Source organism: Natrix helvetica, assembly GCF_964273705.1.
Source record: "Natrix helvetica genome assembly, chromosome: 1".
Classification (NCBI taxonomy): Eukaryota; Metazoa; Chordata; class Lepidosauria; order Squamata; family Natricidae; genus Natrix; species Natrix helvetica.
In genome coordinates, this window is record NC_138548.1 from 322,963,798 (window position 1) to 322,982,813 (window position 19,016).

The 19,016-nt window shown below is 40.6% G+C and overlaps 1 protein-coding gene and 1 long non-coding RNA gene across 2 annotated transcripts in view; one reads left to right on the plus strand and one right to left on the minus strand.

Moving 5' to 3' along the window:
* LOC309388261 overlaps positions 1 to 2,736 on the plus strand; it is a 92,523-nt gene extending 89,787 nt beyond the window's left edge. The window contains exon 4 of the long non-coding RNA XR_014174738.1: positions 2,600 to 2,736. This is a non-coding gene — a long non-coding RNA (uncharacterized lncRNA). The remainder of the gene's footprint in view (positions 1 to 2,599) is intronic.
* LOC309388255 (contactin-4-like) overlaps positions 1 to 19,016 on the minus strand; it is a 588,970-nt gene that overhangs the window by 116,251 nt on the left and 453,703 nt on the right. The window contains exons 6-8 of the mRNA XM_081945445.1: positions 13,394 to 13,597; positions 3,140 to 3,242; positions 1,008 to 1,192 (exon numbers count right to left, since the gene is read on the minus strand). Coding sequence (XP_081801571.1) covers positions 1,008 to 1,192; positions 3,140 to 3,242; positions 13,394 to 13,597 — 492 coding nt within the window. The remainder of the gene's footprint in view (positions 1 to 1,007; positions 1,193 to 3,139; positions 3,243 to 13,393; positions 13,598 to 19,016) is intronic.

The following is a 19,016-nucleotide window of genomic DNA, read 5'->3' on the forward strand; positions in this document are numbered from 1 at the left end:
TTATTCGAACCTGACTTGCTCCTAATGGAAGGAGACACTTAGCTATAGATACGCTTAAACTATTTCCAAAATAAAGCATGCCCATTTTTCACACATTTTTCAACCTCAAAATTCCCTTTTTAAATTCCCTTTTTAAAAAATATTCCTGGCTGTTTTCTTTTTGTTTCGTTCTTTTTTCTATATAAAGCTATTGGCTATCCAACAGTTTGGGCAACTTTTCTTTAAAAATAGAGATAAAATGGGTATGCTAAGCTTCAATAGGCTAAAAACATACAGTTCTTTCCTTTTGGAAAAGGGGGGAAAAATAGCTTCAGATCATGGAATACCTTCTAATGCCATTTTTAGCTGGGAGGGATGAAACATGTCTAGCTTTAAGGCATAAAACAATTGCCTATTCTTATCCTTTATTTATTTTCATAACACAAACATTTGTGTGTTAGCGTCACAAGCATCTTATAACATCTTGGACTGCAGAAATGAATTCCACCATAATTTTAAGACAGATATAGAGCTCATCATTAGCTTTTCACCATAACAAGTACTTGGTTAATAGAAGTTGGTGTAAGGGGGACTTTTGGCTCTTGGCATGGTAGAGCTGGTACCAATGAAAGATCAGTTAGAAACAATGGCTTGAGCAATGAAACAAACAAGCAGTTCTAATTTTGTTTAAAGGCAGAACTGCCAAGATTATTCAAAACAGCATGTTTTCTAACAGATGATGAAGAAAAACAGAATAAATTGCTTTACAATAACATTTTGTTTTTTGTTTTTTTTACTAGGCCAATCTCTGTCTCATGACATACATTTTTACTTCTTCCACACTTCATAGCCTCAATCAATATGCCTGTCTCAGAGGTTTTTATTTTATGTAAAATTACACTTGCTGAGCAAACCTATTTGCAATACAAAATGTGAAGAGAAATATCAACACTGACATTGCAACAAAGCATTTACCGCATTTTGACCTCAGCTATAATGAAAATCAGGTAAATAAATAATCTGGGTACCATAAAATGTTAGTTGGCCTCTGGCCACGTTCTTTCCTCTCACATTTTCAGCTATGCATTCGTACATGCCAGCATCTTCCTGCTGAAAGTTGGGGATTTCGAGAATGCTGCTTGATTTGTGTCTCCGAGCTTTTTTAGGGATTTGCTTTCCGTCTGTTCTTCTCCAGCTGATTGTAGGAACTGGGCTATTTATGAACAATAAAGGGAAAAATATGATGGTAAAGGCTTTGTAATTTTAAATGACAGACATATTATATATTAACTATTTCTAGACAAAAAAATCCATTATATGATCATCAAAACTTAAGTCAGATCTTCCCAATTCTAATTATATTGAGTGGAAATTCTGGGAATACCAAAGCATCTTGAAGGTGCCATATTAGGAAAATCTGACCTACATCTCTAATTAGTCATGTTTATACCTAGTCTATTATTGGTTATACTTATTATCATGCAATGCTGATCACTTTTGTCATATATCTTAATATGGATTTTTGCCTATAATCACAAAGCTCAAAATATTTAGTGGTGTGTCCACAGGGCATAACCTGTGAGCAGTGGTGAAATTCAAATTTTTTTTTTACTACCGGTTCTGTGGGCATGGCTTGTGGGTGTGGCAGGAGAAGGATTCTGAAATCTCCATTTCCACCCCACTCCAGGGGAAGGATATTTAACAATCTCCATTCCCACCCCATTCTGGGGCCAGCCATAACTGGTATTCTCCAAACTACTCAAAATTTGCACTACCGGTTCTCCAGAACCTACCAGAACCTGCTGAATTTCACCCTTGCCTGCGAGCCTATACTTTTCTGACATTTATGTGAGAAGGTCTTCTGTCCACTACATAAACAATTCTGCATGTATTTTGTTCTTACTGGGAACATATATCATTAATTAAAGATTTCTATAATCACACTTTTCCAATAAACAGAAATGCAATATATTTTGGACTATTAACTTTTTTCAAACAGACATATTTTCCTAAAACCTATCCCTAATCCATCATTTGACTTATTTGAAACCTGTAACCTATAAAACATGAACAAGCTTCTCTAATAAGAAACTAAAGGCAGGCTACAAAATATAAATGCAACCCTGCTAAGAGACAAATTTGAAATTTAATAATAAGTGTGGTATATGATGGAACATACCTGGTATTTCAGAGTTGGACAAACTGATGGGAGTAGGGCTAAACACTTGTAGAAATATGACAAAAGTATCATTTCCATTGAAAAAAAGTACTTATAAGTTTTATTCCTGTCATAAAATTGGCTATTTTATATATAATAGACTCTACTTAGAATAGACCTACTTATAACAATGATACTAAGTCACCAATGATTAATTTAAATTGTAATAAAGACTTGATTTCACCTAATTTTTTTTTCAAAATGTATAAATAGATGTATAAACAGATTACTGTGATTAAATATACTTTAAATTTCATTAAGTATGTAGGAATTAAACTAAACATCATGCATTTGACCAGATGACATGTCTAGGAGCTCAATGACAGGCTACAAAAAAACCAATCTCCTCTGTTTTTATTAGCAAGTAATAGAGTACACTGAATTTGTCTTTTTTTATTACAGGTCACAGATCCACGAAGCATAATCATGAAAGGAGACATTCTGAATTGATTTATCAGAATAGGACACAATATGCCAGGTCTGTATTGTAGACAAATACAACAACAATATAGTTCCCTTATAATAAATCATTTCCATGCTAATTCCTGACACTGAATTTTCTCATTGCCGTGGAATTCTGCAAAGTTATTTTTAGCATATAATTCATTAGGTCTTCAAGATTTATTTTCTGCATCCAATTTATATAATATTTTGAGTTGGTTTGTGTGGCCTATCTAGAAAAGCATCATACCTCAATAACTTTTGTTATTAGATTAAATGGTTGATGGATTAGATGTAATAAAGCAGGTAGATCTTTAATTTGATTCCAGGAAGATGATACAGTTTGAAGTGACAATTTGTATAGCACTGGAAAATGAGCAATTTGTTGAAAAGTTCCTGGAGCAAACATAAATGGTGTCAAACAGAATTCTCCCAATTTGGTAGACTGTGTAACTCTCTGAAAATAATTTCAGTACCACTGTGTGGTTGGCAAAAACTTACTTTCCCAGTGCAAAACACTCCAGCCTCACAGTTGTTCCTTTGGCAGATGGAACCGTTTCTGGGAATTGCACTTCAATTTTTGGCTCATATTCTCCCATCACTCCTGTGAATATAAAATAGATGCTAAACTGGGTTGATTTCTGCAGTTCATATTCTCAAATATTCCAGAGTTAACCAGAAGCATTTTATGTATCATTACATGATAGTTTATCTGTTAACTTCAAAGAGGACCTAACAGTCATTCAGTGAGGGCTTCCTCTCCCATTATTGGCTACGGGACAAAATGGGCTTGTAGCTCTTAGCAATCTGAGTTAGACAGTGAGGAGGTTGGGGAGGAACATGGGCCAGTCCTGGAGGTCTGGGAAGGCTCAGACGAGGACTCTGCATCAGAGGCAGAGATGGAGCCAAGGTCTGGCAGTTCTCAGCTGCATTCGGAGCTAGACAGCAGTGAGGCAAAGGAACAGCCTGTTCCCAGTGTGCGCATGCGCAGAGCAGCCAGAAGAAAAGAACAGATAAGAAATCAGGGTCGACTTGGGAGTAAAGCTACAGGTGGATGGTGAATGGCCCCTCCCATAGAAATAAAAGAGGAGTGAAAGGGAAGTGGGCTTTTCATTCATTCGTTTGTTTATTTGTTTCAGGAGTGTGAAGAGCTGTCCGTGAATCTCAGAGACTCTTTCCTTGCATAGCACTACATTTGGAAAATATTTACACGGCAGCTTTCCAAGCTAGATAAAGTCTGTGGTCATAACTTCACCTTTGAAAGACTGTTTACCAGGCATTTGCTGAATGTGAGTGACAGAAATTCACATTCGCTTAATAATCAGGACCAGGAATCTGCTTCGTGCTTTTTGGGGAAGCCTAGGTCAGAACATACATATAGGCCATCAGAGATCCAAATAATACCAAGACAAATTGTCTTCAAGGGCATTATACAGGTTTTGCAGCTTTGGTAAATCACTTATCACATACATACTTTCAAATAAATGAAATATATCTAAATATTGGTTTGCATAAGAAGTCTTGCTTATGTTTAGTCAACATATAAACTGAACTGGTTCCACCAGGGGTTGATGTGATTTCCTGGAGAATAAACTCATGAGCATTACATTATAAATTTTAGGGGGTATCCTTTGTATTTATTTTTGTTCACCTATGGGGATCAATTCAAGATTAAGTATAATAGGAAAACTGCAAGCGTAAGGCATTGAATATGGGATTAAGATTCAAAAGTATCATTTTCCAAAATACAGTTTGCAGACAGCTGGAATCCCTGCATCTTTGATTCTGAGCCATTATGACTGCTATGGAGGATGCTCCCCTGTTGGCTGGCTTATACTCTAAAGTGATCTGTTGACGTTTTGTCCATGGAAGCAGATAACAGCAGCTGCCTCCTGCATGGAATGTTAACCCTAGAACTCTGCAGAATGCAAAGCTACTTCAGCTGCGGAGAGGGAACCAGTAAAACAGCTAAAAACAAGGCTGAATTTGAATAAAGAAAAAAAAATCACTTAGAACAGAGCATTTTTTCTATCCTAAGTTTGTTGAAAATTGGTGTGCCACACAGGGTTACAGAAAGAGCGACAAAGTATAAAATAAATGCCAAGTAAAGATCATACGACGTGTAAGTCTATCAATATTTAGTGCTGTTTTTATTGCAATTCTTATTGCCTTCTTTCTTTATTTGTTTGTTTGTTTATGGAATGTGTATTTCTTAGAAGTTAACTTATATAACTGTTACTCTAATAAGTGTACATCTAGTGAATGATAATATAGAATTACACTAAGATTACCAAAAGCTATAACTTTCACTAACATATTCAGAAACAATCAGGTTGATATTTTCCATCTCGGAAGATTCATAATTTTATGTATTTATTTATTAAGCAATCAAGGGTATATAGCCACTCATCTCACTATAGGTGATTTTGGATGGTTCACAATAATGGATAAAGCAAAAAATATAAAAACAGCAAATGCAAACATAAAAACGCTTAACAATAAATCTTCTAAAAACCCAAAATACCAAACCCTAAGTGAGGGGGGGAAAATATGGCACCCTTAACAATAGAGCCGTCTAGATAAATCTCTGGTTATGTGGGAGCCTCAGGCCTGATCACACATCTAGGTTTGAGAAGCTCTCAGAATTTCAAAACATCGAAATTTAACTGGTTTATTCCCTGAAGCTGAAGGATCGGGACTTTTTTTGGGAATCAATAAATATTAGGCAAGACAAATATCATCAACAACATCAAATATGTTACAATTTTATAATTAAAGTATACTCATAAAACTCTGTTGTGTGTGTCCGCGCACACACACACATCAAACACACATATGTGTATGTGTGTGTGTGTGTTTTGTGTGTGTGTACATGTACACACACAGAGAAAATAACTATATAGGAGCTGGTTTAGTGAAAATTCCCTGTTCATAGTTCTTTGTAAGAGATGATCTGATGCTTAAAGCATTATAGATGTTCCCTATTCATTCTGTCTCACACAGAGATTCACACTGATCAAATGGCTTTTGAAGAAGAAGAAAACAAGGAGTCCTGCTGTTGCTCAGCTGTTTTGAAATGAAATTGTCTTCATGGTGACTGGCCCTCAAATGTTTGTTCTTTATCTGTTTTATCCACTTTCATGGGTAGGATAGTCTCTTATCCTGTCATTATTTAGTGTTTAAGCTATGGATAGCAACTTACGACAACAAGGCTGATTTCTTGAGTATTGCTATGGTGTTTCTGGGTAACATTCTAAGACTGTTTCATTTTTCTATCTCTGTATAATTATACCTTCTCTTACACACTTCATAGAGCAGTATCTCACTGGGAAAGATACTGTTGGCTTCAGTTATAATGGTTTCCACCAAGGTCCTCTGTTCTGGCGGGAACAGAGGTTTAATCCTATTGGTCGAAGGGTCTGACAGCTCCCTATAAAAGGGCTGCTGTCAGACTCAACCTTCGCTGGATTGTTCTCACTTGTTGTACTTAATAAAGAGCTGTTGTTACCGTTAAGCCTGTGCCTATCCATTGCCCAATCTAACACTGGTGACAAGGATGAGATTGGAAGGCAGCTAGGTGAACCGAAGAGCGTAGCAATCCAGCAAGCACATCCAGCCCGGAGTACAGCGCGGCTTTGAGCAGCCATTTTTGAGCAGCAAACTCAAAACGCCCTCTGAACACAAAATGGCCATGCACGCCCCACCGACTCCGTATGACCCAGTCACCGAGCACTGGGACTCGTACATGCTACGATTTGACTGATTCCTCGAGGCAAACGACCTCATGGGCCTTTCTGAATGCTGCAAGAAGAACATGTTCCTTGGGTACTGTGGCCAGGAAGTGTTCGAGACAGCAAAAGACCTCTCTGAGCTGACACCACTACAATAAGTCACTTGGTCCGTGCTTCACAGATGCTGAGGACTCACTATGCGTCCAAGCCGTCCAAGCATGTTCGTGGGCATGAGTTTAACATCAGAAACCAGAAGGAGGGCAAGTCAATTAACAAGTACATTGTGGTGCTCCGCAAGGCCGCAGTGCACTGCGAATTCCGAGACCTGGACGAGCTGATTCTGGACCGCATAATTTGTGGCGTACGGGACATTAACCTACAGAGAAGGTTACTTGCTAAATCTAACCTCACTCTGCAGATTGCCTTGCACGAAGCCAGGGCACCGAATCAGCCGTCAAATCTACTGAGACTCAGCAGCGCCAAAGCACTCCACAAGACACGCGAAAGAGTACACACGTACATCATGAGGCTGCAGAGCCCAAGAGCTCAGAAGGCAAAGAAGATGACAGCTGCTGCATGCGCAGTAGCTGCACACAGCCGGTGCGCAAATTCAAACTGCATCTCCCACCTTGCGCTATCTGTGGAAGAGACCATGCCAGATTGGCTTGCGATTTCCATGACGCAACCTGCCAGCACTGCGAGCGAAAGGGACACATCACCAATGTGTGCCAGAGCGAATTCCCTGCCACTGCCTGGCAGCCTAGAAGCGCACCAAACCGCCAACAGAGGCCCAGCCAAGGGGCCTGGCAGAAGCCACCATGGCACTCAGAGGGCAACAATAGATGCACCTACCACACATCAATCGGCCAAGTCTGCACCAGGCGGCCAAAAAAGCTGAAGGTAACAGTCCCCATTGAGGACTCTCCGTGTGAAATGGAGATCAACACCGGGTCATCACTGACCATCATATTGTGTCTACCCTAAAGCAGGCTATCCCTAGCTTAAAGAATCAGCATCTGCGCACCCCTGACATCCGCCTACGCATTTATCAGGGAAACCGGGTCCCCATTGTGGGTCAAGGCACCTTCCAGGTGAAGTTCAAGCAGTTCAGTGGGAAACTCCCAGTGACAGTGGTCAGCAGCAATGTGCAGAGCCTTCTAGGGCTACATTTTTCCAAGCACTGGGCCTAGAGGTGACCGGTATCAACACCTTGAAAGACGACGGCGCTAAAGCCATCTTTAAGGAGTTCAAGGATGTCTTCGGCACTGGTCTGGGTAAGTATGTGGGGACTCCAATTTCCTTTAGTTTGGACCCCAACATATCCCCAATAAGGCTAAAACCCAGGAGAGTACTTTTTGCTCTCCGCCCCAAAATTGACAGGGAAATTGACAAGCTCGTAGGCCAGGGAATTCTAGAGCCGGTGGATCATGCACGCTGAAAGACCCTTATAGTGACACCTGTCAAATCTGACGGGTCTGTCTGCATCTGCGTGCACAATAAAGCACAATAAAAGCACCTACCCTGTACCCATTGTACAGCACCTCCTTCATTCATTAGGCCCCGTAAAAATTTTCGCTAAATTGGATATGGCACAGGCATACCAACAATTGCCTGTAGATTGTGTAATGGCGGAGGCCCAAACCATTGTGACGCATAGGGGTGCATTCAAATGTCACCACCTGAAATTCAGCGTTAGTATCGCCCCTGGAACAACTTTTGCAGGGGATTCCAGGAGTCGTCCCCTATTTCGACGACATCTTGGTATCGGCTGCAAACGAGGCACAACTTTAAAACATGTACAAACAGTTTTGGCTCGAATTAGAGACAAAGGCCTTCATCTCAAAAAAAGAGAAATGCCAAATTAATGTGCCAAGGGTTGAATTCTTAGGGTACCTAATCGACGGCTCTGGGATTCATCCAACCACACAAAAAATCAAAGCAATTCAGGATGCCCCCACACCTCGCAATCAAACTGAGCTGCAGATGTTCCTCGGGCTCTTTAATTTCTACAGTGTCTTTCTTAAACAGAAAGCCACAGTTGCTGAGCCCTTACACCGTCTCCTGGCTAAGAACGCGAAGTGGTCCTGGGGCAAAGCCGAGGCTGCCGTAAAACGACTCCTGTCGGCGGATTCCTTCCTGGTACAGTACAGCCAGACCCTGCCATTGGTGTTTACCTGTGACACTTCCCTGTTTGGCGTTGGCGCCATCCTCAGCCACCACATGCCCAACAGGACCGAAGCCCCTATTGCATTTTACTCCAGGACTTTGTCTGCCACAGAGTGGAGCTACAAGCCAACTGGACTGTGAGGCTTTGGCTGCAGTGGCTGGAGTAAAGAGGTTCCATGAGTATCTATATGGCCGGAACTTCAACCTGGTTACGGACCACAAGCAGTTGTTGGGCTTACTGGCTGGGGACCGACCTACCCCAGTGTCATTATCACCCCACATGACCAGATGGACCATCTTCCTAGCTGCCTATTCCTACTGTCTCATCCACCAACCAGGCTCCACTTTGGGGCACGGTGACGCTCTAAGCCGCTGCCCGCTGCCTGAACTTCTCGCTGACTCTACCCCTGAGACGCCAGTCCTCCTCATTGACTGCCTTGAGACTGGGCCTGTCTCGTCCAGTGACATTGCCCGTCACTCTGCTAAGGATTCCACCATCAAACAAATTTTGAACTGGGTGTGTAGGAGGTGTCCCAAGGGGCCTGTTGGGGCTGATTTCAAAATGTACTTTGCCAAATGTTATGAGTTATCACTTGTAAATGGCTGTTTACTGTGGGGGACTGGGTTGTTGTTCCACCCAAACTGCCCTTTGCAGTATTAGAGGCTTTACATGTAGGGCATTCTTGAATTGTCAGGATGAAGTATTTGGCTAGGAATTACATGCGGTGGCCTAACATAGACAGGGAGATCGAAGAATGGGTGGCTACCTGCACACCGTGCCAGGAGTCCAGACCAACTCCCCCATAGGCGCCCGCTAAGGAGTGGGAGCGACCTCAAGCACGATGGTCTAGGGTGCACATTGACTTTGCTGGCCCAGTTCACGGCCAGACATTTCTCAAAGTTGTGGACGCCTACTCGAAATGGTTAGAGGTAGTCCTGATGACCTCCACTATGGCAGAAGTGGTCATCAAGGTGCTATGTAGAGTTTTATCCATGCACGGCCTCCCGTCTTGGTCTCTGACAGCGGGCCCCAATTCACAGCTATGCAATTTGAGACGTTCCTAGCAGCTCAAGGAATCAGGCATGCCCTGGTTGTGCCATTCCATCTGGCCTCCAATGCTCAGGCAGAGAGAATGATGAGATCTGCAAAAGAGGCCCTCTCTAGGATAGGCCCAGGAGATTGGAAAACACGGGTTGATCACTATTTGCTAATTCAGCACATCACACCCAGTGCCACTACAGGGAGAAGCCCCTCCGAGCTTCTCATGGATCACCGGCTAAGGTCCCACTTACATTCAAATTATTCTGCCTCATTGCCCCCAGACTCCACAAACAAGATTCAGACATTTAGTGTAGGGGATTCGGTATACGCCCACAACTATACTGGGGGACTCTGTGGATCCCTGCCACAGTGATAGGCATCACCGGCCCTCGCTCTTACCTCATAGAGCTCGAGGACGGTAGGAATTGGAGAAGGCATATTGACCAAGTCCGTGGCCGCCTCTCCAACTCCACTCTTAGACAACCAGAGGTAACTCCTGCACGAGTTAGCCAAAGCCCTACCCAAATGGAGCAAACACTCACTCCTTCCATGGCCAGCCCAAGCCCGAGGGTACCGGGAAACCTATTTGGTTTCATTGCAGGCCCGCAGCAAGCTCCAAGCAAACTGGCTCTAGAAGCTCCAGCCGCGGCCTGTGAAAGGTTCCAGGAGCTTCTACCAAATGGAGCTGCAAGCAAACAGGTCCGTCCGACCTGTCCAAAGAAACCCCTCCTACTGAGCTGCGGAGATCAGGCAGAGCTACCCAAAAGCTCACTTACCTGTGTGACTACGTAACAAGTAGGATTGTTCCATCCAAGAGGGGAGGGGTGTTAGATATTTGTTCTAACTACAGTGGTTTCCAACAAGGTCCTCTGTTCCGACGGGAACAGAGGTTTAATCCTATTGGTCGAAGGGTATGACAGCTCCCTATAAAAGCGCTGCTGTCAGACTCAACCTTTGCTGGATTGTTCTCACTTGTTGTACTTAATAAAGAGCTGTTGTTTCCGTTAAGCCTTTGTGTGCCTATCTATTACCCAATCTAACAGATACTGTGGTTTGCTGTAGTCACACAGACAAATTGCATTGTTCCTGACTGACTGATTTTGCTTACCCATAAGTTTGTCAGCAATATTCCGGGGCCTACTCCAGTTTCTCAAAAGAGCCTGTCAGGCTGTCCTGTTGTTGATCTTCCACTCAATTTACCCCATCTACATGTTTATCCCTTGTACAGCCTTGAGACCTTGCTTTTCTTATTCACCCTATTAACTTGTCATTGTTTAGTTTCTTTTCAACTTTTGCTGGGCTTACTTTAGCCATGCCAACTGGTTGTACAACGGCTGCACATAGTTTAATGCCCTAGGTGGCATTAGCTGCCATAATACACAAAACACGTAGCTAAGCTGTCTACATTAACACCACCAGAAAAATCCTGATCTGGATGAAACCCTGTAGTCACAAAACTACAGTTGAAGTTTTGGTTCTTTCTTCAGCACAAATGAGACACCAAACAGATCTGCTATTTCAGGCTGCCCAGGAAATAAAATAAAAAAGGGACTTTGCCAACAAGTTGTTCTCTGCAGAGAAAAGTAATGAAACTACTTCAATTGAAGCAAATGGATGATCAGTTGTAAGCTATTTTTAAAGCTACGGCTCCCTTGTTGCCACTGTTACTCTTTCTCTGCACTCTGATTACTCCCAGCACTTAAAGGCTAATTGAGGACTGGCTGAAAGTATACTTAGAATAGATTGTGGAAGAGAAGCCTAGATTTGCAGACAGTTCTTACTATGGAAAGGCCAGAGCAAAGACTATTTTCTGACAAATTCTATGCCACACAGACTGCCTTTTATCTTGCACTTGGACAATTAGATAAACACCATCTTGGCAGAGAAGCCACAAACTGGTATTATATTGATCCAGAAATTGTCTAAACAATAAGTCTATTTTTACCATTGCCAGGCCATGTCCAGTTTTGATATATTTTAGTGTCCCATGGACGAAATGCCGCCTGATATTGTAATAGCTTGATCAATGGGTTAAGGAATTTTTTTTTTGAATCTGCCATACAATAATAAAAAAAATGTTTTAAAAAAGTGCAACAAAACAGGTAAAGTTGTATTTTCTAGGGATCCCGAGAAACTGGTTAGGAAGCAGAACGAAAAATGAACTGCAGATACGAAATATTATTTATAGATAAATGTATTTATATACTATAAATAGTATTCCTTGCACAGTCAGTGAAGGATAGAAATGGAAAACAGGGACAAGTACTCAAGAACAGTGCAATATTACAGTGTTAATAACATTCCAGATATCAAGTCACATTTCCATGGAGATGTTCTAAGTATACCAAATATCTACCATTCTAATGGAGGCAACATCCAAGTAAGTTATATAATTGGGAAGAGGCAGGGTGCATGTTTCTAATCATCAACACCAATCTGCCAGAATCCTCTCTTACTTTTGCAGTAGAGAATATGGAGATGTCTCGTGTAATCTGAAATGGGACAGAACAGGAAATCTATCTTTCCCAGAAATAATTTTATCCAAGCATTTTTGGCATATTTAGTGCTAGTTTACAAAGCCAACACTAATCAAGAAAGAAGAACTCCCTATTATTCATCTAACGAAGAATGTTGAGTATTATAAAAAAGCATTCCTTTATTTGAATTGTTGGAATGGAAGACAGATATTTAAGTTGGATCCCCCCCCCCCCCCCAGGATAGCATTTTTTTGGTCTTTTTGTTATTCATCTTACTTATACTTGCTTTTAAGGAGTGTGAAGTATTGCAATAGGTCTAGCACCAACATTTTAGATTTATATAGTCTTATTTATGTAATCAGGACATTAAAAATGGATGAATTTGCCACTTAATCTACTAATTTAATAACCATGTGCTCTAATGAAACTAATTCCTTTTATATATTGAAATATACTGGCCATGCAAATGTCAGGTTTTTTTTTTGAAAAAGGATCCAAATACAGCTGTCATACTCCTATAACATATATCATTTTTGTTTGCATTCATTGCCCTTTAATTTACTTTTTTGCATCTCGAAAGAGTGGTCTTTTATATTAACTGCCTTAACATATGAATATTGATGAATGAATTGCATTTAAATAGCTAAATTATAGGAAATGTAGAACAGGAAAATGAAGACTATAAATAGCAGGCCTATTTTATGATGCCTAATTTTAACATACAATTTTACTATATTACATTACTACTTCAAGCCCCAAATTTTATCATATTTCACTTAATGTTCACTGCTACTACTGAACTCAATGGAGCGCCATCTGTTTTTATAGCCCATGAGTTTAGAATGGGGGTGTAGGTGGCAGATTGCCAAGTCCAATTTCACCCAAACTCTCAGAGTGAGGGAAGGAGGAGGGACTGAACATTCTGGGTGGTAGCAGTAGCATATCAGTGGCCTCCTTACTAGTGGGCTGGTACCATCCAATGGCTGCCATGCTTCTTGGTCAGCAAATCTGCCAGCTATGCCCACGACGTCAGAGGAGGGGTGGCATCCGACCCTTTACAGAGTTAGATCTAGGCGTCAGAGACTAGATTGCTAATTTTCTTGCTAGTTTAAACCTACAGAAATCCTGTAAAATTCAATTTATTACCTAAGAAAGCATCACAAGCATAAGATTATTCAAATATTTAAAATGAATGATGATCTGAACTCTTGTTTGGGGCCAAATCTTAATAATTACTTTTCTGTATCTATACAGAATGTACATTTTTAGTATTATCCTTTAGAATTTTATCCTTTCATCATTTCTTATGAATCATATTAGAATGTAATAAAAGTCTTACCATCATTTCTCAAGATTAAAGGCGTAGGAGGCCCTCGCACTCTGGTATTTGTTACTGTGCTTGTCACGACACACGTATAATTTCCCACATCCGATTTCTCTACTTTAGCTATGTATAAATTCCCAGTCTCTTGCGAAACAAAGCGGCGATTATCCTGGTGCACAAAAGTTGGATATTCATTGAAAATCCAGGCATAGATCAATTCTGAAAATAAAGCAATAATAACTATTAATAATATTATAGAATATACTCGTGGAAAGCAGATGATTAGGTCATAAAAGAAGCAGACATCAGCTCTCTCTTTCTAGACATCCACACAGACTTTTCAAACTGTAAACTTGAGAAGAGGGATTGCATTTTTATTAATTTGAAGCCACTCTGATTTTCAGACACCAATTCTGGTTTTTAGCCTAACAAGGTAAACTTATGCATTTATACAACTCTGGGGGAATCATTCAGCAAAATAAGCATGTGCTTAGAGCAACAATGCAAGGGAGGGGCACCCCAGAGTCTCTCCCCCAATCCCAGTTATCATGCTCTTAACTCTTTCAATTACATGCTCAATTTTATATGACTTTTTTTGAATCCTAATCTGTTGTGTTAAACTTTAATCTGTATTTTGAAAAAAAAAATTATTTGGCCTGGTGAGTGACTCACCAGTTTAAAACATTTGGTTTCAAAGTGTTGTCAGATATCACATTTGTTTCTATCTCGTGGTATGAGAGTTTTGTTTCCATTGTTCATTTGTATTTAGGACCTAAACTGGCCTTAATCTGACCCTCCATGTATATAAAGGCAAATAAAGGAATCTTTGTGTAGAGAACTCTAAAACGTGGGCAATACTTCAGCATCACGTTCCATTTTTTTTCTTTTTTGGAAGAGACAGACAGGGACTCTTGATTGCTAGCTACCTAATATATGAATCAGAAATCAGTACATGGTTACAGAAAGTAAACAGAGCCACAAGTTCCCTAAAACTAGCTAACTGAAAATGTTTACCAGCTAGGCAGTCTCTATATTCCAGAAGAAGAGAGTATACAATAGATAGATCAGGACTAAACCGGGGTGTCCTTGGTGCTCTCTGAGCCTGGCTGTTTGCTTACAGATGTTTTGTTACCCAACTACATAACATCATCAGTGTGAATGAGTGTGGGTTTGCCCCCTGTTTATATATAGTAGCTTGCCAAGAACTACTAAGAAGAAAAGCATACCCCCACCATCTGGCAGGGCAAGATATTGTAAATAAACAATGAACAAAGCTCATACTCAGTGATGATATTATCTAGTTGGGTAATACAGTATAATATTTGCAAGCAAACACCAAGCTCAAAGAGCACTGAAGATTCCACTCTATATATCATTTTGAAATTTGTAGCATTTACAGTAAATATAAAAAAGTTTAACTCAGCTGATTGTAACTCATCATGCTGGATTTAAGAACAAATCATATATATATTTCTTTTCTCTTTGATTTGCCTAATAGTTTGTTCTGCAGTTAGGACTTCATGTATCCCGAAGATTAGAAGAGGAGAAAAATGTATATTAAATGAAGTATTCAAGGGCATTATGACTAATTCAACAATATTCCCAATTTATTCTTTATCTTTGGAACGTATGCAAGAACAGGGACATTCATTGCAAGCAACTTCCAGCACTTAAGGTTTCACTATAATCTTGTTATATTAATGCAAGACTATTACCCTAAATATCTTCAAAAGACTATTAAAAGAATTAGAGAACCATCTGTTGCAACTTTATTTTAATTTTTTTAATGAGCCATCATTGTAATTGACCTCCACTATTGTAATACTTTTTAAGATACAAGGGCTCAATCCACCAAACAGATTTGTCCCCTCGCAATAATTATGTCACTTTCAGCTTACATGAACACATTGTATTCAAATGTTTACTAACAAAAGATGATGCTGTTATACTTCAATAATCACTCCCCGATGGAAACTATCTTTACTAGCTTTGTAGAAGATACAATAATTATGTTTATGTGGCTTATCTAATCATTGAATTTTCACATGGGCATGTTATTTATAAGTAACCCTATGTTATTGTTACGTGGATTCTTTTAATGAATAAGGTAGCATTTCTCAGCAGGTATAATACATCCCAGAAAAAAAATTCTGTGTCCCTAAACCATTCTTTTTTACTTTAATTTACAAATTAATTTCCTTTCCTTTAAATGAAAGTAACGGTTTACAGACACTGTACTTCAGACTGAGTACAAGTGATTTCTTGGTATTGTTTTCCTTTCCATATTCCCTAGAGATCATAAAGAATTTTAAATAATTCTCGCACTGTGAATTAACAGATGCCACTTATGTGCATGCATCATAAGGGAGCTTATTAGAAAACAGTGACAACGTAGATTGACCCAGTCCCTCCTGTGAAACTTGGCAAAGCAGGGAGTTATTTCCACTCATGGATGGCATTTGTAAAACCCATGTGGTTCTGCGCCAAAAGGCATTTAAAGTTGATGATCCAACAATGTCAAGAGGAGATCTATAATTCCAAGAGCTCTGCAGTAAACATAATGTCCTTGTTGTTTTCTTTCGATCCTGTGGGAAATGTTGGGTGAGAGAGAATGACTGGCCCATAGTCCCTCAATGAACCTCTGTGGATGAGGAGGGACTGGAATCTGGATACCTCTGCTCCTAGTTCAGCTCTTTGATTACTACCATGTTTCCCCGAAAATTAGACAGGGTTTTATTTTCTTTTGATCCCCGAAATAAGTGTTTGGCCTTATTTTCAGGGAGGTCTTATTATTTTTGAGGTGCAGGAGGTGGCGACCGTGATCACCTCATGGCTGCTACTCAGTGACGTGCGGTGAGGTTTATGGCTGGTGAGGCACTGACACAGTGGTGGGTTTCAAATATTTTTAGACTTGTGGACTTCAACTCCCAGAATTCCACAGCCAGGCATGCTCAGTTCCAATTTAAAATGACAGCATTTGTTTTTCTCCTTTGTGAAATAAGTTTCCTTTTTTCATTTTCTTTTTCTTCTCCCTTCCCCTCCTTCCTCCCTCTCTCCCTTCCTCCCCCTCTCTCAAACACCCACAAACAGAGAAGTTGGATTGGACTATCTCTCCTACCCCCTTCCCCCTCTCACTCACTCTCAAACAAACACACACACAGACACACACACACACACAAGTTGGATTGTATATCTTTTCCAGTGGCTTGAAAGCAGCTCCTCTGCCATCCCCCCCATTCCCCTGCTGCCTTCCCCAAACACCTCCACCATGGCAAATGCAGCCTGCTGTCTGTGTGGGAAATACCTGCAATGCAATAAAGCCCAGCCATTCACCTCCTTCTGGCAGGCTGGGGTGAGGGGAGAGGCAGAGAAGCTGGAGGGGAGCCGATCCGAGCCTTCCAAAAGAAAGAGGCTGGGGGAAAGTGTGTATGCTACAGCATGGCTCTTTGCCTGGCTTCCGTGGATGACTCTGCTTAACTGTTTAAAAAAGCCTCTAAAAAAGCACCCTCTACTATGAAGCAGGAGAACTGCGTGCATCACCTATGTCAGGAATTTTTAGGCTTTTAACCCTTGTTTAACTCTGCTCAAGTGATCATAAAACGCCTAAAGTCAGACTAGATGAGGTATGCAGTTCTCCTGCCTCATAGTAGAGGGCACTTTTTAAGAGGCTTTTTTAACAGTTAAGCAGTCATCCACGGTGAAGCAGCAACTAGCTCAGCTTTTTCCTTTTACACTTTTTTTTCTCTTCATGATGAGAGCGGTGAGGCTGTGCCTCACTTGCCTCACATGACTGCACGTCACTGCTGCTACTGTGTTGCAATATTTTCATGGGGGGGGCTTATTTAGCGTATGATAATAAGCCCAATTGGGCTTATTATCTGGAGAGGACTTGTTTTAGGGAAAATAGGGTACATCATTGATGGATAGAGTTAACAGATAAATAAAGTAACTTGTTTGTGATTGTCTGAAGTTGAGTCATGACAACTGGACTTATTTTTTGGTTTGAAATATTTTATTGCTTATCGAAGTAGGTTTTTCAATCTGAGCAAGTTGGTTATGGAGACCCAATATATGTCCTCCAGGGTGATTTCCTTTCTCACCAGGAAGGAATAGGTTCTTAGGTGAATAGACAGAGAGTCGTTAAGGGTCATTGCTCCTAAATCCTTTTCTCAGGTGTGTTGTTAAGTGTGACCTCATTGGTGAACCTGTGAAGTGCTCTTGATCTTCCTGGGGACTGATACAAGAGCAGCATAAAAATGGGGGACAGGTTATGTCTGAGACCTCTACCTCTATTGAAGGAAGAACTTTACACTTTAGCATAAATGGATTCCTTCACTCCTCTCTCAAATCATATATCTTCCCTGTCCAAAATGTGAACATTATTGTCCTCAAAAGAGTATCCTTTTTCTTTTAAGTGAAGGTATACTGCTGATTCTGCTTGCAGACTCTGTAAACATCATGAATCACTTCAAATCATTGCATCCCCTCTATTTTAGGGGGAGATGGCACAGGATCTTCGATAAAGATTCTGTGAAGATTGATAAAGTGAGCGTGCAGTATAAATATTCAAAGGCAAACCCTTAAGATTTTTTTCACACATCCAAATTAACAGTGTGCTAATACAGATGTTGAAATGGTTTTCTTTTTCTTTGAACAAACATCTGTGCCTGAGATGTAGATACCAGCAAGCAAATAAGATGATCTAGACCAGTGGTGGGCAACCTTTTTTTTCAACTGAGCCAAATCTCGCCAAAACCACGATTGAAATTTATTTTGAGAGCCACATTTTTAAAACCGAAAATGCATAGGATGGTACACTGTTATTTATCTGTGGATGTTATATATTGACCTCAGAACCTGGCCACTAACTTATTTGCTGGCTCCTAGATTATGATATTCCGCAATTTTATGTCCACACACCCCTTTTCACATCAACCCTTTTTATGTCAATCCCACAATGTCACATTTCTCCCCTCATGTCACATTTCTGCCCCTCCATGTCACATTTCACCCCTTCATGTCACATTTCACCCCCTCATGTCACATTTCTGCCCCTCGTGTCACATTTCTGCCCCTCGTGTCACATTTCACCCCCTCATGTCACATTTCTCCCCCCTCATGTCACATTTCCCCCCCCCATGATGGCCATGGAAATGGAAAAGAAGGAAAGGAAAAAGGAAAGGAAATGGGAAAGTAGAAAGGAAAGGATGAAGAAGGGAGGGAAAGGGAAGGGAAAAGAAAAAGGGGAAAAGGAAATAAGGAAAAGGAAAGGAATGGAAAAGACAAAGGAAAGGAAATGGAAAAGAAGGAAAGGAAAAAGGAAAGGAAATGGAAAAGAAGGAAAGGAAAAAGGAAAGGAAAGGAGAAATGAAAGGAAAAAAATGAAAAGGAAAGGAAGATAGAAGAAGGACAGAAAGGGAAAAGAAAGAGTGGAAAGAATTGGTACTGCTCAAAAGTCCAGTCTCAAGATCGCGTGGACCCCTTTGGCTCAGACAGTCCAATTCCACGCTGGTTCCCTCTCTCCCCAAAGCAAAGGGATCACAGAAAGATTGCCCAGTTCAGAACGGGCTTCAGACGATGCAATGCCTTAGAAACCCCGGATATGCAGAGAAAAGCAGGCTACAACCAGCGAATCATG